The 23,054-nt window shown below is 45.9% G+C and overlaps 1 protein-coding gene across 4 annotated transcripts in view; it reads right to left on the minus strand.

The window, feature by feature from the left end:
• Positions 1 to 379: 379 nt before the first annotated feature.
• Positions 380 to 23,054, minus strand: part of EVI5L (ecotropic viral integration site 5 like) — a 36,077-nt gene continuing 13,402 nt past the window's right edge. For 2 of the 4 annotated variants that reach the window (XM_088480335.1, XM_088480334.1), the window contains exons 9-20: positions 21,185 to 21,282; positions 21,020 to 21,080; positions 19,864 to 19,917; positions 19,115 to 19,147; positions 18,625 to 18,765; positions 14,033 to 14,161; positions 11,453 to 11,593; positions 11,181 to 11,339; positions 10,152 to 10,298; positions 4,542 to 4,637; positions 4,313 to 4,408; positions 380 to 4,068 (exon numbers count right to left, since the gene is read on the minus strand). In XM_088480335.1, the coding sequence (XP_088336461.1) occupies positions 3,781 to 4,068; positions 4,313 to 4,408; positions 4,542 to 4,637; positions 10,152 to 10,298; positions 11,181 to 11,339; positions 11,453 to 11,593; positions 14,033 to 14,161; positions 18,625 to 18,765; positions 19,115 to 19,147; positions 19,864 to 19,917; positions 21,020 to 21,080; positions 21,185 to 21,282 (1,443 nt within the window). In that variant the 3' untranslated portion in view covers positions 380 to 3,780. The remainder of the gene's footprint in view (positions 4,069 to 4,312; positions 4,409 to 4,541; positions 4,638 to 10,151; positions 10,299 to 11,180; positions 11,340 to 11,452; positions 11,594 to 14,032; positions 14,162 to 18,624; positions 18,766 to 19,114; positions 19,148 to 19,863; positions 19,918 to 21,019; positions 21,081 to 21,184; positions 21,283 to 23,054) is intronic. The other 2 variants (XM_088480337.1, XM_088480336.1) reach the window with 1 other exon arrangement.

Here is a 23,054-nt window from a genome sequence, read left to right on the forward strand (position 1 = left end):
AGGAGACAGAGTGAAAAGTGATAAGAAAGTGATAAGGTGCCAGCCAATCAGCTCCCAACTGTCATTTTTCAAACACAGCCTGTGAGATGACAGTTGGGAGCTGATTGGCTGGTACCTTATCACTTTTCACTTCTAACACTGCTTAGTAAATAGACCCCTAAGTTTTATTCATCACATTCTGCCCCACCAAGAAGTTCTTTTCTTTCTCTCTTCTCCAATATAGACTGTATTTTACTCCAGGGAGCGCCTTCTTTTGCCTATAACATTTCTATCCAAGGTATATAACCTGTGCAGAAATTCTATAATTCCTGTGCAATTGACTCTTCCCTTGTTTTTCCCGTTCCCTAGTATGCATACGTACAGAATGACACAGAGATGCTTTATTAATAACTGAGTGAATGTATTTATTGAATAAAGTGAAGGTGTGGCCACATCAGCCACTACAATATGGGCAGCAGGGGGTGCCAGCCACGTGACTCATTAGCCAGTGTAAAAGTGCAGGGTGGAGCTTAGTGTGGCACCTTCTCTAACACTACAGGTAGGAACAGACACAATTTGCAGGATGTTCATTAAATCAGCTTTCTGAAAAGAGGTCTCAGAGAATCAGTTTTGTCCTTAACAGACCACAAAAAGAAACAATAGACTGAAGCTCTGCAGCTGTCAGGTGTGGTGACTTTAGTCAGCTAACATCTCACTGTCATCGGCCTGCAGAGCATCACTCCTCCAACATCATACCTCATGTGTTGGCAGAGCATCACTCCTCAAACACTATATCTCATGTGTCTGCAGAGCATCACTCCTCAAACACCATACCTCATGTGTCTGCAGAGCATCCCTCCTCAAACACCATACCTCATGTGTCTGCAGAAGTTCACTGCACTACCACATCTCCTAATGTGTCTGCAGAGTGTCATTCCCAAAATGCAGTCGAGTGTCACTCTGCTCCCACAATCCCGTGTGGCTGCACTTTAAACACAGGAGTTGTCAGATGTCTGCAGATCATTATATCACTAACACCCTCCTCCCCATGCAGGTGCCAGGAGACCCTCAGGCCTCCTCCCAGGGCAGACTTGTGTAGGGCACTGTTTGCTGAGAAGTCACCACTCATTCACCTGAAGGTCTGCACCCGCCGTCACTTCATTGTCCTCTAAGTTCTTAACCTGCAAGAACCGTCACTGTGTCCCCTCAGCACCTGCTTCTGGTGCATTTGGCACTCAACAAAATTAGACATAAACACTTAGCAATATTTACACACTATACACATATAAACAACAGGCGTGCAAGTAGTTCTTGCACGGAACATAGTGCACTGTTCACAACAACATCATATCAAGGTCCGCTGGAGTATCTGACATTATACAGCCAGACAAAATACATGACAGAGTTTAATATTCTGTCTATTGTGTAAATAAAATCGGTTTATGCAGTGGTCTATCTTGGGGGCACTTATTGCACTTTAAAATGGTAAAATATATATTTATATTTTTGTGCATTTTTCAATTTATGACTATTCTGACTCTGGGCAAAAGGTCTCACCTATAAAAGTTAAGATATTACACTGAAATGGAAAAATGTACTTTAAAAACAGGATTAGAGAACCCAAGGCTCTCTAGCCATAACTGGTTACGCTGATTGGTAGTTTCACAACGGCAAAAGAGCCAATGATTGCCCAGTCTAGTTATAAATAACAATGACAATGAAATGTACCATATTTTGATAACTCATTAGCCGTAACATTTGTATTTTACAACCTAGAAATAAGTTAAAGCAAGATAAAAGCCATTACATCAGGGATATTTAAAATGTGGCCAGCCAACTACTATGAAACTACACATCCCAGCATGCCCTGTTTTAGCATATCCTAAGAGCAAAACTGTGACAGGGCTTGCTGGGATATGTAGTTCCACAGCAGCTGGAGGGGGCCATGTTGAATACACTATAATTATAAAGAAATAAAAAGGGAAATAAAAAGGGACCTTTCTGCAATATATTGGACATCTGTAACAATTGCACTCATTACATTAGTAAAGTGATGAAGGGTACATTTTTGCACCTCTGAAGAGATAACATTAATAAAAAAACAAGATATAGCTCATTGGTTTGTTAACACTGAAGCATTTACAATAAACAAAAATAATTATATATAAATATATACACATGAACACAATTTGCTTTGTAGTGTCTGAGTCTTAGTAACACTGTAGTAAAAGTATTGGGCTGGTACGGTTTTGCGTAGTGGTTAGACAAAGGCTGGCTGGAGGCTCTAGAGTTTGGCAAGCTCGGATCGAGCTAGTAGGAGGCACCTTTGTTTCATACTATATTAGGCCAGCAGCCATCTTATCTTACTCTCTATGTTCTCTACATCTGAAGTGGGGGAGTCATCTAGCTAAGCAGACATGTGGACTTATTTAATAATAGGCTGCCATGTTCACAAATCTGCTCTAGCCCGTAGCAACCATAGGCCTGCTTTCATTTTCCTATCTACAATACAAAATGACAGCTAGAATCTGATTGGTGCTATGGCTACACCATATTTATGCATGTTGTAACATGTTATTATATAGGTTACTAAGTGGTTTTCTCCAAATAAAGGTTTGCGGTTTTTATAAATGCACACAGAGGAGTTTGATTTATAAGAACTGAATTTGCAACTCTTCAAAGACAGACAGGAAGCCGTGGCCCAGTTTGTAATATATAGTATTCTTAAATCATATTAGCATTCTGTAAGCCTAAATGGAGTGTTCCCTTTTCTTATTTTGAGGTATTATTCTGCTTTTCTGGCTCGTAGCCTTGACAAAAATGCACCTGTCACCTTCACACAACAGAGACAGCCATTTTGTGGACAAACTTAACATTTACAAAAATGTATTCAATCAAGTCTCTTGACTACGGACATCACTGAGGTACTTCATGAAGTAGACAATGGAGGCAGCCATTTTCTGAGCTCAACAAATATTCAAATGTAACCTTTACATTAACTAATAATAGTAATATCTTTGAGGTACTGGTTCCTAGTGGTTCTGGCTTCATCTTTCTGAATACTGATTCATTCCACAAAATGGCTGTCTCCATGGAGTTAAGGTGGCAGGTACACTATAAACATCCCATATTCATTAATAGATCAACACTAAAGTACAATCCCTTAGCAGGAATGCTGATCTTCTGTATTTACACCTATACTATGAGAAACTACCTTTAATAGCAAGGTTCAACAAGGGTAATTGTAATTCATATTAATATTTTTTTTCTCTTAGAAATAAAACTATTGAGCCATCTTATGTCCCTTATTATTTGTAATGCAACTATGGGTTTAGTTATTTCACATTCCAGTATGCCCCTTTTCCCTTGGTACTGGTTAGTCCTTTATGGGTGTAAAGCATGTGAACAATGTACATTCACCTTTCAGGTAAGTATTGGAGTAAAAATGTGACATTAAAAACCATCTACGGGATTATTTCATGGAAGTCAGTTAGAACCTTCATGTTCATTCCCACAAGAGTTTGTGAAAGTACCATATGAGGTGTAGAATGATTTCCTCGTTCTATAATGCATGAAGTAGTGTGATTGGTACTTGGTCTCTTAAAGGTCTAACTTCAAGTACCTTTGTACGGATACGTAGGAGCAGTTCAAGCACCCATCACGTACCAATCAGTTGTTGTTTCTCGAAGAGAATACTGACGCTCCTCCTTCAGAGGTATAAGTCGTCCATCGGAGCCAGAAAGGATACAAATACTGTATGTGTTTTCTGCTCCTTTGTCTAAAGTCCTCCCATCCTTCGTGCTATTCCTCCTCCGCAGGCTCGGGGGGAGTATCAGAAGTTGCTCCATTAGTTTCTACTCCTTCCTCACTGTCAGAGCTGGCGGTACTCCTGAGGGGCCGGAGGAAGCAAGACTTGTGTGGTGAGTGGGAATATAGTGCATCTTGCAAAGCTCCAAGAGGCCGGGAAAGAAGCTCCTCGTCTGAGGAAGGAAGAGAGTCTTCATCTTCCCGCCCAGAGCGGGAGGAGAGGTGCAGTCCATCGAAAGTTATGGAGTCAGAATAAGGTTTGTGACCTCGAAGAAGGAGAATCTTTGGGTACGAGAGAGAGATATCAAAGAGTGTTATAATATAGCGATAAGCATTACATTGTACAGAATACGCGAAATCTTAAGATGGACCAGACCTGTCAATTTCTAGGTGTCTTTATGCAGATGGAGTAGACATTTAGCGACTGTAATGGCCATTTCACTCCACATCAATGGAAAACATATACTGGCGTTCTATCATACTGGTGAGCTAATTGCTTCACCCACAGATCAATACATGGACTGACCTCCTGCCGCAGCTCCTCAATCTGATCCTTCAGCTCCCGAATATATTGCGAGGAGTCGGAATCATTCAGTTTTCCTTGTATCACCCCCTCCTCTTTCTGGGAGAGAGGGGAAGCAGTTAGAAAGCTGCACTCAGCACTGGGAACATGACAGGTAACAAGGAGAACACAGCAGGAGATGGGGGGAGGCTGTGATCAGATGGCAGTTAGGGAATGTATATAAATTCTTCACCTGTATCTCCAGTTCTGCTATCCTCTGACGCATTTCAGCAACGGCTGCCATGCTGTCTGCTTCTCTCAGCCTCACGGCCATCACTTCTTCTTTATTCTGGGAGGAAACAGAAACTGGGTCATTTACAAAGTGGAGTTGCCGAGCGAGAGCCCTGCAATCACCGCTGTACTGTCACAAATGTGTATTTTCCAAACCACGCAAATATTATGTATGGAAATGTGAGTGAAACAGCATGGCATAATGCGGACTTATCACATCTGGGTGAGGGTGGATCAGGGGGTGCCCAGTGCTGCCATGCACCTCACTCACAGAATAATGTCTTTTTGCAGTGTGACCAGGAGAGATTGAAGATTATTTGGTGAGGGACCACCAGACTTTTTAACTACACCAGAGTTTCTTAAGCTTCGCTATTGCAGTCCAGGTTTTAAGCATATCCCAGCTTGAGCACAGGTGTCTTAATTAGTACCTCAGTCAATTTGATATAAACATCTGGACTCAAGCATGGATATCCTTAATGTAATGGTGGAGTTTGGAAAACTCTGAACTACACAAAATAATATTCCACCAGGGATGTAGCAGAAATCACAGTACGTTCATGGACAAACAAGAACAAATATATGAGTGTATGACTACAGTACTTTACAAAAAAAGGGGCATCCGAAACAAAAAGGATGCCCCCCAATATCCTCTTATTTTAAAAAATAAGAGTTATAGTAGACTTACCTTTGTTAACTCTTTTTCTTCGAGGTCCACAGGTTCCACAGGAACTACCTTGCGGGCGGTGGGTTTGGAGAGATCCAGGCACCAAACAGTCAAAGCATTAAGGCCCTCATTCAGAGGCGGTCGCTATAAGCGAGCGCTCTCTCTGAATGAGGGCGGCCGCTTCACTTTTCAAGTGCGGCCTCCTGGTCGCTAGCTAAGCTGTGAGTTAACACCCACAGCTTTAGCGACCGACCAGGTTGAGGGTCGCGATGGTCAAGACCATCGCGACCATCGGGGCTTGCGACGAGACCCTAAGGTTGGGTCTCGGCAACCGCAAGCCCCAGGGAGCTTCCTGCTCTGATCGAGCAGGAAGCTCCCCACTGACATCACTGCTGATGTCAGTGTGGCCGCCCACAAAACGGCAGGCGTTCCGTCAGGAATGCCTCCGTTTGTGAAGCCACCCCCCCGCCCCGCCAACAAAACAGGGCGAGCTGTCGATCAACTTTGACAGCCGCCCCTTTTCTAGTGAGCTCCGGAGCGAGAGAAATTGTCTCCCGATCCGGGGCTTGCACACGCGCAGTGCGGCTGCTGCGCGTGCGCAGGGCCTTAACAGAGCCGGTTGCGAGCGCTCAGCGCTTGCGACCGGGTCTGAATGAGACCCTAACTCCCAGAATGTACTGGTCCTCTTCCATATATACCCCGCCCCCAGCCACAGGCATTTAGTTTGTAAACAAGTCTAAATGGCAGGACAAGGGAAGTGGAGGAGAAAAAAGGACAAATTACACTAGAAACACTATCACAAATATGAGGGAATCAGTGACAAGAAGGAACAGATCCCAACTGAGGCCAGGTGCGTCAGGGTGGGCACCCTGTGGACCTCGAAGAAAAAGAGTTAACAAAGGTAAGTCTACCATAACTCTTATTTTCTTCTTCAGGGTCCATAGGAACTACCTTGGGGATGTCCTTAAGCAGTTCCCTAAAGGGTGGGGATGTTCTTGTGCAGAGAGGAGAATCCGACGCCCCAATGGAAGCATCATGGCAGGCAAAAGTATCAAATGCATAAAATTTTATGAAAGTGTGGACAGAAGACCAGGTGGCCGCATTGCACAACTGTTCCACAGAGGCGCCATGTCTAAATGCCCTTGAAGGTCCCACAAACCAAGTCGAATGTGCCGTCACCGTGTTAGGGACAGGGAGATCAGCCTGTGTATAAACCCGAGATATAGTCATGCGCAGCCAGCGAGCCACAGTCTGCTTGTTAGCTGGCCAGCCTCACTTGTGAAAACCATATAACACAAAAAGCACATCTGATTTCCTGATGGAGTTGGTACGATCCACGTAGATACGAAGGGCTCGAACCACATCCAGGGAGGCTTCAGCTGTAGAAAGGTCTGAAGAATGAAAGGCCGGGACTACAATTTCCTCATTCATATGAAAACGGGATAACACCTTTGGAAGGTAACCCGCCCGTGTACGGAGAACAGCTCTATTCTGGTGAAAAATCAAATATGGGGAGCGACATGAAAGCGCTGCTAAATCAGAAACTCTGTGAGCTGAGGAGATAGCGAGGAGAAAAAGTGTCCAAGGGCTCAAAGGAAGGAGCCTGCAGTGCCCTGAGAACCAAGGATAAATCCCACAGTTCCACTGGAGGCACAAACTGAGGTTGAAGGCGGAGAAAACCCTGCAAAAATGTTCTAACATCCGGCAGGGGAGCAATTCTGCGCTAGAACCAAACTGACAATGCAGAAACCTGAACTCTCAAGTTAGCCCAGCGAAGACCTAAGTCTAGTCCAGCCTGGAGAAAAGCAAGAACTCGGGAGACCCTGAAAACCTCAGGGTCATACTTTCTGTGGGAACACTATTGAAAAAAGGAATGCCAAATCTTGTAATAGATGCGGGTAGAGGAAGGCTTTCTTGCCCTGAGCATCGTCTGAATCACAGAAGTAGAAAAACCCTTGGCTTTTAAGACGGAAAACTCAAGAGCCACCCTGTCAAAGACAGACGAGGTAGGTCCGGATGTAGACAGGGGCCCTTCCCTAACAAATCCGGCCGTAGAGGAAGTGGATTGTCTATGGATAGACATGTCAGATCGGTAAACCAATGTCGTCTGGGCCAAGCCGGGGCTATTAGTATCACCCTGCCGCCTTCTTGTTTGAATTTTCTGAGTACCCTTGGTAGGAGGAAGATTGGAGGAAACAGGTATGGCAACCTGAAATCCCACCTCGCCGCCAGAGCGTCCACGGCTTATTGCCCGACTTGGAAGCTGGACGTCTGGCCGACCATGATTTCTTGGTTTGCAGTCTGGCCTTCCTGCGGGAATTATCTTGTCTGGAAGAAGATTGTCCCTTTGCCCTTCCATGCGGGTGAAAGGTTAGAAACGAAGACTGCCTATATTTAGATGTTGTCGCAGATGGCAATCCGGCAGATTTTGCTGCTGCCAAGGTAGCCACTATGTTATCCAATTCTGGACCAAACATCATTTTTCCAGCAAAAGGTAAAGATTGAAGGGCTCTCTTAGATCATGTATCTATCTGCCTTCCAGGACTTAACCAAAGAGTTCTGCGAGCCACAACCGAAGTTGCAGATACTCTAGAAGCCAGAAGTCCTGCGTCAATAACGGCTTCTCTCACATAAGCCGCCGCTTCTTGCATTTGGGAGAGATAGGACAGTTGTTCTCTGGTAGCCTGTGGCATACTGTCTTCCAGAGCTTTTACCCATTCCTCCATCACCTTGGCTACTCACGCTACGGCCATAGCCGGCCAGGTAATAGCTCCAGACAATGAAAATACTGATTTCAAAACATGTTTCAACTTTCCTATCTGTAACATCATTGAGTGAGGATGCAGATGAAATAGGTAATGTAGAGCTCCTGATCAACCGTGTCACATGTGCATCTACAGCTGGAGGGACTTTCCACTTAGTACATTCACCAGGTGAAAACGGATACAGCGATGTTAACTTCCTTGTACCATGAAAACGTCTATCAGGAGTGCTCCATGCTTCAGCCATGAGGTCCGTAAACTGCTCAGACTGAGGAAAGTAATCCTTTACCACTTTCTGATGCCTAAAGACCGGAGTCTTAGATTTAGGCAGAACCTCCTCTTCCTCTATACTAAGGATGGATCTAACCGCTCTCACCAGAGAGAGGGGACATCCACAGAGGATTGGTGGCCTTCCGCAGCCGAGAGAGACTCAGAAGAGGAACCATGTGTATCATCATCTGATGATGTGATAGAATCCCCAGGCTGCGCCTGATAGGACACTATCTTATGCTTATGCTCAACAGTAACTGGTCTATTCGTTTGCACCACTTGCTGAGCAGCGGTAGATGGTTGAACCATACTCTGATTTGAGTGAGCATAGGCATCCATCCAGAAAGGATGCATGGGGGGCATATAGATAGCAGGATGTAATTGCTTGCGGGAACTCCTTAGTGGGAGGCAGTACCGGAGCTACTGTATGGTCCACTAAATGCGACATAACCTGAGACCAAGAGGATGCCCAGGGTGGCTCTTGTACAGGAGCTGGTGTACTGGATTGGAGAGGTAGCTGTCTCCTATAACAGGGAGCACACAAACCATCCTGTATGAAATCCTGAACCAACAGGCCTGCTGAACAGGATTTACATGACACCAGCACAGGAGCTTCAACCTCCTGATTATCCTTAACCTTTGACATATCAATGTATAAAAGGACAATATGACAGTCTTCACAAATACCAGTATTTGTGAAGTACACAGAATACCCCACACACCCTGTACAGAGGGATGAGGAGAAAAACAGTGATAGTTATAACTGACAGTCAGAAATAAAAGGCAGTATCAACAGCAGCTAGCACAAGTCACATACAATGCATATGCAATTAAATCGCAATAAGCTCTGAATTAACTGACCAACACCCAAGGCTTGATAGGATGTAGAGCAATATATACCTGAAGCAGAGGAAAGGTATACAGGGAGATAAACCCAAACTTTCTGAGAACAAACAGCTTCAGCAGAGCACCGATGGTGGACTGTGAGCGTCTCATATATACGAGGCAGGTAGGAGGAGCAACCCAGACGTAGAAATACTTTCGTAGGGTCTGCGCCTGGGTCGGGGGATGAGCGGCCGGGTGAAAGCCTACCTCCCCTAAGCTGCATCAACCTGCCAGGTACGCTGGCCTCATGGCAGTAGATGCGCCTACTGCTGTTCTCCGGCGTCAGACGATTAGGCCCCATTGGTCTAGTGAGGATGCGGGGGAATGGCCGGGCCTTCACTGCAGCGGCTTCCGGTGCGTCTCCTGTGCCGGAAGCAAGGACTGCCACACGCAATTCAACGTAAACGAGGAATCGCCTTACCTGACATCTCTGTGCGTCCGATTGCAGTCCGGGTCTCCAGCTGCTAACTAAGCTCCACTGTGACCCGCCGAAGTCACCAGAGACGTTACTGGTGTTGCGGCATCGGCGGAGGTAGAAGGGGTCACAGTGCATGCGACTCATTAGGACGCTCAGCACTGCTAAGCCAGTAAAATAACGCCAGAGCACTCCCCTGTCCAAATGGTGCGTCTGAACTCCTGCTGAGCACCAAACAAAAAACTGAATGCCTGTGGCTGGGGACGGGGAATTTATGGAGGAGGACCAGTGCATTCTGTGAGCTAAAGCTTTGACTGTTTGGTGGCTGGATGTCCCCAACCACATACACCCCCCCCCTCCCCAAGGTAGTTCCTGTGGCCCTATGGACCCTGAAGAAGTGAGGCCGATGATTTCCACTTTCTAAGATGTGCATCCAATCTTCAAGCCACAATGATCACAAGCACGCTGGATACACAGGAGGACCATGAAATGTCTGAATGGGGTTTAAACCTATGTGCGGACCAATATATGTAGGTGCCACTTACAACTCTTGCTTTTACCAACATAAAGTCTTACCTTGCACTCGGTCACTGCATGTCTCCGCTTAGCCTCGCTCATCTGTGTCTGCAGAGCCTTGGTCTGTGCGGCCTCATTGTGTAGTCTCTCTCGCAGCTCTTTGCACTCTTTCTCCAGCCGTGAGAGCTGTTTCTCGTGCAGCACCTCCTGTAGAGAGTATGAGGCATCAGCAGCGTGTTGGGTGACTCAGTTTAACTCAAGGACCCATTTCCCTGTAATTAAATCCTTTCATCCACACAAAGTGCATATAGGTATAACAAGTCTTCACTGTAGATTGACGCTAGCCAAAAACGTACTGCCTACTGTTACTTCTTATTTATAAGTGAACCATACAGGTAAATTGTTATGTCACAGCTCACATGGACTTTCCCCTGCCAACATCATAGACACAGGTACAGCAGCTGATATAAGACAAAAAGCTTTAGTAGCAAAAGGCTAGGATGTTCGGACATCCCCGGCCATGCTCTGTTTGCCCAAAGAAAAGTGTTCTTATACCTCAGACATCTCCCCAATGCCAGACTATTGCAAAACGTATAGATTAACTTCACTATTCTAAATGGTATTTTAAACATGCCAATTCTCAGCAAAGTGATGGGGCATATAGCACACTGCACACATTGGGATGGAAAAGTATATTATTACTTTGCCTTACTTTAGTTATACACAGACATTACTGCCAAATAGCAGACTTACTTGTTTACTAACAAAACAGAAGCCTTAACAATATGGACCACTTAATTAACTAATGACTTATGTTTAAATGCAAAGGCACAATGTCACAATCTGGGGAAAGTAATAAATACTTTAAATAGCAAATGAGCTTTATCCATCCCTCTGAACTCGACAGAGCGGCAGAAAGCAAATATCTCTGTATGAACTAAGGAGCACATGCATCATATGATAGACTATTTATTTGTCAGTCAGAACAGAGCGAGCGTTTCAGCACAGCTGACAACAACCAGCAAGCTACACTGATAATATACAGAATACAATACAATATGTGACCATTGACGGCAAGTGCGGAGTCACCTGACTTTCCAGTACAAGGACTCTTTGGCGGAGTTCACGCGTTTCGCTTTGAGCCATGGCTTCTCTTAACCGACAAGACATAACCTCATCCTGTAGGTCCCCAGTTGCACTCTTACGAGGAGAGTCTTTCCAAATACCTCCACCCCGGGACGACAGGGACTACATAATGAAAAAATGGCATGACAAGAAATAAAGTATGATTATGTCAAATGCTGAAGAGACTATATGGACTAGAGGGGAAGCGAGTGAAGACATATTAATGTGTCTCTCACCTGCCAGCGATCACTCAGCTCGATCACTTGTTGCTGTCCTTCACGCATGACCTGCAGAGCATGGGCTTCTCTCTTCCTCAGAGCTTGTACTTCTTCCTGGAGCATAGCAATGTTACTCTCATCGGGAAGAGAGCTGTTCCGCTGCAGAGAATAACAAATGCATGAGAGGTTTTTTTATTTTTATATTCCATAGCTTAAACCTGACTGATGTGTAATCTTCTGTAGCTGTTCCTCACTCGCCAAATACCTAATTTTCCTTGATGAGGTAATGGCCAGCTAATATCTCACCTTAGGTAGCTGGTACCATCAATGTTATGGTCTATGTAACCTTCTGTAGCTGGAACAGCCAATGAAATCATTTCACATTTCTAGCTGGTATCATGTAATTGGTACAGACCATATCCTGTCTCATCTTCTATAGATTAATAAGCATATTATGGGCAGAACCCCTGTAGCTGGTATACATAATGTCACCATTCATCTTCTATAGCTAGTAATCATACCACGGACGGTGCTTCTCTAGCTGGTATATGTCATTCATTCATCTTCTATAGCTAGTAATGAGCATACCATAGGCTGGACTTCTGTAGCTGGTATACACCATATCATTTATTAATCTTCTATAGCTAGTAATGAGCATACCGTGGGCTGGACTTCTGTAGCTGGTATACACCATGTCATTTATTCATCTTCTATAGCTAGTAATGAGTATACCGTAGGCTGGACGTCTGCAGCTGGTATACACCATGTCATTTATTCATCTTCTATAGCTAGCAATGAGCATACCGTAGGCTGGACTTCTGTAGCTGGTATACACCATGTCATTTATTCATCTTCTATAGCTAGTAATGAGTATACCATAGGCTGGACCTTCTGTAGCTGGTATACACCATGTCATTCATTCATCTTCTATAGCTAGTAATGAGTATACAGTAGGCTGGACGTCTGCAGCTGGTATATACCATGTAATTGATTCATCTTCTATAGCTAGTAATGAGTATACCGTAGGCTGGACTTCTGTAGCTGGTATACACCATGTCATTTATTCATCTTCTATAGCTAGTAATGAGTATACAGTAGGCTGGACGTCTGTAGCTGGTATACACCATGTCATTCATTCATCTTCTATAGCTAGTAATGAGTATACAGTAGGCTGGACGTCTGCAGCTGGTATATACCATGTAATTGATTCATCTTCTATAGCTAGTAATGAGTATACCGTAGGCTGGACTTCTGTAGCTGGTATACACCATGTCATTTATTCATCTTCTATAGCTAGTAATGAGCATACAGTGGGCTGGACTTCTGCAGGTGGTATACACCATGTCATTTATTCATCTTCTATAGTTAGTAAAGAGTATACCGTAGGCTGGACTTCTGTAGCTGATATACACCATGTCATTCATTCATCTTCTATAGTTAGTAATGAGTATACAGTAGGCTGGACGTCTGCAGCTGGTATATACCATGTAATTTATTCATCTTCTATAGCTAGTAATGAATATACCGTAGGCTGGACGTCTGCAGCTGGTATACACCATGTCATTTATTCATCTTCTATAGCTAGCAATGAGCATACCGTAGGCTGGACTTCTGTAGCTGGTATACACCATGTCATTTATTCATCTTCTATAGCTAGTAATGAGTATGCCGTTGGCTGGACGTCTGCAGCTGGTATATACCATGTAATTTATTCATCTTCTATAGCTAGTAATGAGCATACCGTTGGCTGGACTTCTGTAGCTGGTATACACCATGTCATTTATTCATCTTCTATAGCTAGCAATGAGCATACCGTAGGCTGGACTTCTGTAGCTGGTATACACCATGTCATTTATTCATCTTCTATAGCTAGTAATGAGTATGCCGTTGGCTGGACTTCTGTAGCTGGTATACACCATGTAATTTATTCATCTTCTATAGCTAGTAATGAGCATACCGTTGGCTGGACTTCTGTAGCTGGTATACACCATGTCATTTATTCATCTTCTATAGCTAGTAATGAGCATACTGTAGGCTGGACTTCTGTAGCTGGTATACACCACGTCATTCATTCATCCTCTATAGTTAGTAATGATCTCATGAGCTGATTATCTGTAGCTGGTATACACCACGTCATTTATTCATCCTCTATAGCTAGTAATGACATCTTCATTTTCTTGACTAGGCCACTTAAGTATCTAATGGTCTTCAATTGGTCCCAACTATATCAGTGCTTCTGTTACTGTAGCTGGTAACAGGTCACATTACTGTAGCTGGTAACCGGTCACATTACTGTAGCTGGTAACCGGTCACATTACTGTAGCTGGTAACCGGTCACATTTCTGTAGCTGGTAACCGGTCACATTACTGTAGCTGGTAACCGGTCACATTACTGTAGCTGGTAACAGGTCACATTACTGTAGCTGGTAACCGGTCACATTACTGTAGCTGGTAACCGGTCACATTACTGTAGCTGGTAACCGGTCACATTTCTGTAGCTGGTAACCGGTCACATTACTGTAGCTGGTAACCGGTCACATTACTGTAGCTGGTAACAGGTCACATTACTGTAGCTGGTAACAGGTCACATTGTCTCACCTTTTCTAGCTCTACCACTTTCTCCTGCATCTCTTTTAGGGCTCCCAGTGTCTCAGCTTCTCTTAGACGTGACTGTTCTCGCTCCATCTCCAGGTGGGTGACTAGCTCTTCTGTAATACGTGGATCACCCTACAACAGGGTAACACAACAGCTGGTACCAGACATTTCACGTACATGCAGTGACAGGAAAACAGATGCTTATTCTTACATGCTACACTGCCAGTGCTGAAAAGTGAAATTACAGCACAATGGGCCTAATTCTGAGTTGAATGCAAGTGCAAATGTGATTGCATCTAGCGATTTTTAGCAAACTGCGCATGCTTGGACGACGCCATACACATCTTGTGAGCGTTTCAGTCGTACGCACCTCATCGGTTTCTCTACACTCGTAGCATGCAAGAGAACCATTTAGTGGGTGTGTTGTGCGCGTGTAGCCAGAGTTACTCGCTATTTGGAGTTATGCCTATGCAGAGTGGGCATCAAAATTCAGTCCTGCACCTACATGGGGTGGGTAGCGCAGATGGTAATGAGGCTATTCCTGTACACAGAAGAGTGGGGCGGTAAGTTTGTATTCTGGTCAGGGGGCCTCTGGAATTGGGTTTGCATTACGTGTGACTCAGAATCAGAGAAAATGCATTTACTCTGGTTTATCCTTATGTATCAATGGGGGCGATTCAATCTAGCGCAATGTGAATAGCACTAGGAAGGAGTTCCCGGAGCTATTCAATTGTCCCCACTGCACCCTGCACTTCTGGCCTGATTCAGCAAGGAACACAGTGGCTTATACGCACGCAATCGACCGATTGTTGCGTTCTGTGCATGCATTGCAGTGCGTGAACCAGTCATTGCAATCGGGACTGCGATCGCAGTGACCACGCAAACCCATTGCAGAGTGACTGACAGGAAGTGCCGTTTGTGAGTGGTGACGGGGGGTGGGGGGTGGTTGGTGGAACGCAGGCGTGCCAGTGTGTTTCAACGCTGTTGCATGTTCGTGCATAAATTAGCCACTCTGATACCATACACAGCCTGAGGTCTCATAGTGTGCGCTGAAGTTAGCAATTCCTGAGTACGGTCTGACCTGCCTTAACTGTGCGGATGGGTCCGATGGTACCGATGGTTTTGCAGTCTTGCTAACCATTACAGATGTGCATGTAGAGTAAAGTGGGCGTCCTTCTGTAGTGCTGTGGCGGCATTGCGATCGCTATGGATTAGCATACTATAGCACTGAACTGCGTGCATACGCTATATTGTGGTCCGTAGTGAATCAGGCCCTTAGTTGGGAGATGCCGGTTACTGAGCCTTAAGCCAGGCGTTAAGTGGTGGTATCTGTCATTCACAGACTTAAGTGCCAGCCGCGATGCTGCCAACACCGCGCAAACCCGGAAAAGAGCATCGCAGTCATCACTTAAGTCAGATTTCTGTTCGCACCTCAGGAGGGCGCGAGCAGGAATCCTCTAGTTCGACTTAACAGCGCAGTTAATTCTATAGCTCAGGGAACTCCTTCCCAGCGCTATTCACATTGTGCTGAATTGAATCGTCCCCCTGTGTTTATATTTCACATTGAATTCATGCAGCGATAAGACCATTCATTCCTGTTCTGACATCGTGCTCCCCCAGGTGCAGCACTTACTATGATATACTGACGATGACAGGGAATGGGTGGCCCAAGCTGAACATGGGCAAAATGGGGTATTCCGTATGAAAGAAGCTACATCTGCAATAATGCAGCTACTTTTATACACAAATACAGAAACATTCCATTTGGTGGAACATGAAACTGCAATGATCTCCAAGGGGTGGAGGATGCACTCCATCTCTAAGCGTACTTAACAATATACAGTACATTAACAGGTACACATACTAATTAAATATTTTGTTTAAAAAGTGCAGTGCAAGTGCTGCATTGGGACACAACCTGAAGGCAGCTGTTGTACAGGTAAGCACATGGATATAGATTGTAAGCTCTGACTGGTACTCTCTTCCTCTCCATCACCGTTGCCTCTGTCTCCTCCCCTTTGCTTAGTGGCCCTGAACTTGTTTACTGCACCCATCGTTTAGGGCACAGGTTCCAGCCAGTGCTGATGGATTGGGTATGCGAAGCCGGCGCTTGCGATTCCGGTGGTCAAAATCGCAACACCTGCATCCCGACAGAGGTAGGAGTCCTAACCCTCCCCCTTTCCCTACCCCAAGCCCTCCCTCCCTAGTGCCTAAACCTAACACCCCTCCAGCACCTAAAGCTAACCTCCCCGCACCCTAAACCTAACCCTCTCCCTAGTACCTAACGCTAATGCTCACCTTCCTCCTAACCCCGCTACTTACCTTCGGGATGCCGGCACCAGGATTCTAAACGCCAGCATCCCACGTGCCGGGATATTGACCAGATCCCATGCTGATTGTGGCTGTTATGGTCACTGTATAAGCATAATTGCTTCTTCATTGTCTAAACTTAAGTGTTCATTTTGGTTTGTACGATGCTTTATTTGTAAATATAATGTAAATGTTATTTATTATTTAACCAGAACCAGAAACATCTTATTTAAAACAAAGGCCCTCATTCAGAGCCGTTCGCTATTTGTGGTCGCTCGTTTAAAAACAAGGGCCCTCATTCAGAGCCGCTCGTTAGCGGCAGTACGCTCGTTCCGAGCGATGTTTGCACATCTGCGCATGCGTACGGTTTTTAGTACGCATGCGCGAACCAGTCAGTGCGGCCGAAAATCGTTGGTACGCAATATAGCGAGGGCCTGCTATTTTGAGTGACAGAATGAGGCGTATGTGGGTGGTAACAGGGGAAGGTGCTTGAAAATGGGGAGTGGAGATCCGAACGCAGGCGTGCTTAAAGGTCAAAACGGGCGTTTTATGGGTGTGCATATTTAAAACAGCAGCGTCATTGACCACGTCACTGGGTTATTTTATAGCCAGAACTGCTCGCAAATTTGTGGTAGCAAACACCAACCACAAGAATAGCGAGCAGTTCATACGCTGGTCGATGTACTCGATTAATCTAATAAATAGCGGACATGACGTAGGATGCGAGCGGCCAGGGGGCGTTTTTAACAAATAAACGAGCGTATGTTTTGCTCGCTCGTTCAGACTTAGAGGTGTGAACAGACTGCAATGTGCGTACGGATCATTTGAATAGCCACCCCTTGTTTTTAAACGAGCGACCACAAATAGCGAACGGCTCTGAATGAGGGCCAAGGGGTGGCTATTCAAATGATCCGTACGCACATTGCAGTCTGTTCACACCTCTAAGTCTGAACGAGCGAGCAAAACATACGCTCGTTTATTTGTTAAAAACGCCCCCTGGCCGCTCGCATCCTACGTCATGTCCGCTATTTATTAGATTAATCGAGTACATCGACCAGCGTATGAACTGCTCGCTATTCTTGTGGTTGGTGTTTGCTACCACAAATTTGCGAGCAGTTCTGGCTATAAAATAACCCAGTGACGTGGTCAATGACGCTGCTGTTTTAAATATGCACACCCATAAAACGCCCGTTTTGACCTTTAAGCACGCCTGCGTTCGGATCTCCACTCCCCATTTTCAAGCACCTTCCCCTGTTACCACCCACATACGCCTCATTCTGTCACTCAAAATAGCAGGCCCTCGCTATATTGCGTACCAACGATTTTCGGCCGCACTGACTGGTTCGCGCATGCGTACTAAAAACCGTACGCATGCGCAGATGTGCAAACATCGCTCGGAACGAGCGTACTGCCGCTAACGAGCGGCTCTGAATGAGGGCCAAAGTTCTTATGGCACACATCCACTAGCAGACCTAAAAACGACTGCACGATTACAACATTGTAATAGTGCAGTCACTTCACAGTCTGTGCTGTACTCTACACTGAACGTTCAGTCGCTCACTGTAGGCACATCAATCATCCCCTAACGTGCTCAACCTGACTTTATCGTCAGGTTGACCAGCATGTTCGGCCGATGATTGATGACGGAAATGACCAGCGGGAGCGATTGCGCGATTACGATGTTGTAATCATGCAATCGCTCAATATTATGGGCAAGTGGATGTGCGCCTTTACATTTAACTTATTTGATTTATTTGGGCTAGTAAATACTAACACAGGGCCTGATTCAGCACGGATCGCAATGCTACAGCATATGCAGATCGGCCTATTGTTGTGTACTGCGCATGCACCACAATGCGGGTGCGCGGCGATCGCACTGCAATCACGGACGCACTGTGGAATCCATCGAAAAATGAGTGACAGGATGTGAGCGTTTGGGGGCGTGCATAAATTAACCACGGCGATTGCCTACGCAACCCGAGGACTCACTGCGTGCGACGAGACTTGCAAATTTTGAGACAGGGCAGAGCTGCTGTAATTGTGCGTGAGGGACCGATCTTCTCCGATGTATATGCAGGACTGCCAGGTGTTACGGATATGAGATGGCAGCAGTGGGCGTCTCTGTGCTGGCTTAGTGGTGGCAGACATTAGCATATTTTCGAAGATTCATTGCGTGCGATTACGCAGCTGCGCTCTGTGCTGAATCAGACCTACAGTACGTGCTGATGCTGTAAATGGAGTCCAGAGGTCAGGGAGAATGTTCCACCATGAAATTTCTCTTTTACCTGTTTATCCTGCAGCTGCCGTATAAGGTTCTGTGCGCTCTGTAGATTCTCGGCAGCAGTGTAATATTGCTGCTTCACCACAGCCAGCTCTCTCTTTATGGCGTAGTTCTCCTCGGCTTCCTGAGCCCGTGTCACCTGACCCTGCATGGAAGGAGCCAGGGAAAGTCAATTCTGCCATCATCATTCTGCCTTTCCAACATCTTAGCTGACACTGCTCCCCCAATGTTTCTCTATTTGTTCAGAGAGGCCCCCAATCTCCATTTCTATAACCACTGCCCAGTCTGACTTGTGCCCACAATCTGTCTGTATCGTCTCTTCTGACCCTCTAACCACATGGCATTCAGCCTTCCTGGGAAAGCTCTCACTGCTCCCCCCCGCCCTTCTACATCTTTCCATCTTTCTTTGCTTGTGACAGGAAAAATACATCAGGAAAAGAAGGAATCAATGGGATGTTCCTAGACAAATAAGGCAAGAAGAGAGGTCACTGTACCTGGATGAGCCTGTCCGCTAATGCAGCACTTTCCTATGAGACAGTCCACAAAGACGAGGAGACAGGAAGAGAGAGAGAGAGAGGAAAGGAAGAAAAAAGCAAGAGAGAAGACAAAAGGAGATATAGCAGGGGAGAGAGAAAGAAAAAGGTAACCACCACCGTACTAGGAAAAGCAGGACAGAGTTAGACAGGTTGCACCAAAACCACTTTTAACATGACATTACTCCATTGGAAGAAATCACCCTGGGACAATTCAAAATGGCTGCCTTAAAAATATACCATCTGTCTACTGCGTCACCTTAGTTTGGATTAGGGATGTGCAGGCTCGGATAGGTTCGAGTTTGCACGTTGAGTTCGGATTTTTCCCTCCAAAAAAACGGAACTCAGACACAAAAGTCCAGGAATGATGATGTTCGTCCATGTAAGATGACGTTTAGCCTCTTTCTGAGTTCCGTTTTTTTGGAGGGAAAAATCCGAACTCAACGTGCAAACTCGAACCTATCCGAACCTGCACATCCCTAGTTTGGATTGCAGTCACCACTACTGACAACTGGAGCTAATTAGCTGATGTTGAAAGCTTCAGGGGCAGAATTTGTACATTCAATCCATTTATGTTACAGTGGGGGACAGGAAGTCATGGCAGCCATCTTGAAATGACCCATGTAGGGAAGATAGGGAAGGTGCAAGATGGCATTACAAAATGATGGGGGAAGAAAGAACAGTTCTATTATAGCAGTGCAAAGCCTTACCTTTTCTAGCGTCTCAATTCTCTGCTTTAGAAGTCTGTTTTCCGTTCGCAATCGCTGCACATAGTGGTGAGAAATGAAACAGGCATCAGTTACAGAAAAACCCTCCAACCCAACCATAGTAGACATGTACTTACACTGCACTCCTACACGGCCTCAGTCACGGTGCTCGGTATTGGCTGCTAGCCCTGGCTGTTTCGTATTTCTGCATGTACAATTCTATAGGGAGCTGGCTCTACCTATAGTCCTGAAATTGTTTTATTCAGTTACAAAACAAAACTTCCTCTTGGTTTTAATGTATTATCCGTTTCTGGTGGAGCACAGCTCCAATTGCATCGCTAGGGGTGGCAGCAGACCCCATCTATTAGAACTTTGCTGTATATGTGCAATTACTCGCTCTAGAACAGGGATGGGGAACCTCAGGCCCGGGGGTCGTATAAGGCCCGTGGAATCATTTGGTCTGGCCCTCTAAGCTTTTTTTGCTAGCCTCATCTGGCTAGCAGGGTACCTAGAATGGCACCCTGCAGAATCTATGCAGCAGTGCTGCCTGGAGCATCCTTAGGACGCTTCAGAAGGTCACACCGCTGCCCTTACAGCTCCCTAGAGCATCCTCAGGATGCTCTGGGCATCGCTGTAATCATTGCAATTGTGGCCCCACCCCTTGTGATGTCACACAGAGGAGGCGTGGCCTGCACAGGCCTGCGAATAATATTATATATATCAAAATGGCCCTCAGCAGAAAAAAGGTTCCCCACCCCTGCTCTAGAGAAACCTGACTGTACCACCAATTTGTATCTGGTCTAATCTACATGGAAATGACTCTACTTTCTGATTTCATCCTCATCTTTATTATTATTACTAACTTTTATTTGTAACGCACTAGAGAATTCAGCAATGCTGGACAGTAGTGAAAGCATAGACTTACAGTGTAGCAAAGACGTACAGGGTAGAAGACCTGGGTGACAGACAAGAAGATAAGGGGGAGAAAACAGGGCCCTACTCGCAAGAGCTTACAATCTATTGGAAACTTAATTTCTTCATTCACTGGGATCTGCAGGGAAATGACTGCAGCCTGAATCTAGAAGGACAGTACTCTACTCTGGATTCAGTCTTGGCTGCCCTTAGAGGACAGGTTTTAGATTTTACAGAACTGGTTCACCTTGATTTCAATCTGCTCTTCCATCTCTTTGCTCTTTATAGCAGCATATTCTTTTTCCAATCTACAGGAGGGAAACAACAAAAATGTCTCAGCTTGAAAGCCAGAATATTGAATAGTAAGTGTCATCTGAATTGGAATAAGTCCATACGCTGAGGTTCTCCATACCGTTTCATCCTCTTTGGGTTGTACTTGACTTGGTATGCCTTAAGGATCAGTTTATCTGGGCAGCTGACAAACTGGTGCGGGATTACCTTTTGAAAATACTGAGATGACAAATACAATACTGTTACAAATCAAAGGTCTCAGATGTTCTACAAGGTATTCATCGAGCCGATCACTTTCTCTTTTTATATAAAATATAGATAGGATATAGGGAATACATACGAATTGAAATCCCGACAGCGGCAGGCCGACACGGCTGAAAATACTGATCGTCCCCAGGTAAGTATGAACTAACCTAACCCCCCTAATCCTCCTTAGGGGTGCCTAACCCTAACCTTCCCCCCAATGCCTAACCCTAATCCCCCCTCTAAGTGCCTAAACCTAACCCCCCCTTCCCCCCTGCCTAACCCTAAGTCCCCCCCCAGGGGTGCCTAACCCTAACCCCCCCGGGGTTGCCTAACCCTCCCTCCCCCTAGCCTAACCCTAACCTCCCGGGGGGTGCCTAACCCTAAGTCCTCCCGGGAGCCCTAATCTTAACCCTTCCCCCCCCTGCCGCTGTCCACAGCGGCGCCCGGCATCACTTCGATAGGGATGCCGGGTGCCGGTCTCCCGGTATCGGTAATATGACCAGCGTCTACATCTAGAGGCTGGTTATTCCACCCTCGCCGGGATATGACAGTCGGGAAGCCGGCTGTCGGTATAATGTGGGACAATTCCACAATAATCTAATTATGATTAATCTTAATAAAGACTTTAGCTCAGAATATGAAAGCGAGGTCTGGATGCGGGGGAACGTGCGCATACGCTATAAAGGCGCTCAGAGATAAAGGAGCTAATGAAGCGAGCTATAAATACAGCATGGGGATAACAGGGAAACATACATCTGAGGAAGCCGCAGAGTCGGAGAAACACGTTATAAACAGCTGATTGATGGGTGGTTTGTCCTGTGCTCTCGGAGATACAGTAGGAGTCACAGTGTGCGGGGATACAGGGATACACATCCTCTCTTGGATACCAGAATTATCTCCTCCTAATCAGCAGCACAAAAAGGAAACCAGCAGCTGGGGGGGTAATAGGACTCTGCATACGACCTGATGGTTACTGCGGGGGATGCAGAACAAATTTAGGCCCAGATTCAGACCCGCTCGCTAGCAAGCGGCCGCTCGTTGCAGACGATGTTTGCTAATGTGTACATGCGTGTAGTTCGCAGTGCGCGTGTGCAAAGTAGTACGAGAGATCGGAATGTGCTCGCTCGCCCTGCAAAGACAGCCCAGTGGAATGAGTGACAGGAGAGGCCGTTTGTAGGTGGTAACAGGGGCAAGGCAGTAGTAACGGGGGAGTGGAGTTGCGGACGCAGGCGTGTCAGAGTGTTTCCATGCCGTTTCTGGGGCGTGCATAATTAACAGGCAGCGTCATAGTACACGTCACCTGGTTGAATTAAACACTGAAGTGCTCGCAGTGCTTGCGGTAGGGTACAGTCAACCGCAAGCGCTGCGGTCAGATCCGATGGAACCCGATGTACCGATGGTTGTATATACTTCCTGGAGATGACGTATGCTAGTGGGCGGTTAAAGACAGGCTGGTGGGAGCACAAAGTGATCGCTCGCCAAGACATAGTGGGCGTGCTTATGACTTGCTGGGCAATCACCTGCCTTGACGTCACTTAGCTGAATTTGCATACGCTGGGAGCGAGCGGCCGGGTCTGAATCAGGCCCTTAGTCACAGAGAGAGGCTAACTAGATGTGAGTGTCGCAGCCAGTGGGGCGTCTCTGTACAGATTCCATTGGCTGTGACATTAGCATGAAGCTTCGGTCGCGCTGCGTAAAAAGTCACAGATGCGCAGGTATTAACGATCCCCCCTAAATCAGGCCCT

Source organism: Taudactylus pleione, unplaced genomic scaffold (genome assembly GCF_031769625.1).
Source record: "Taudactylus pleione unplaced genomic scaffold, aTauple2 ptg000253l, whole genome shotgun sequence".
Taxonomy (NCBI): domain Eukaryota; kingdom Metazoa; phylum Chordata; class Amphibia; order Anura; family Myobatrachidae; genus Taudactylus; species Taudactylus pleione.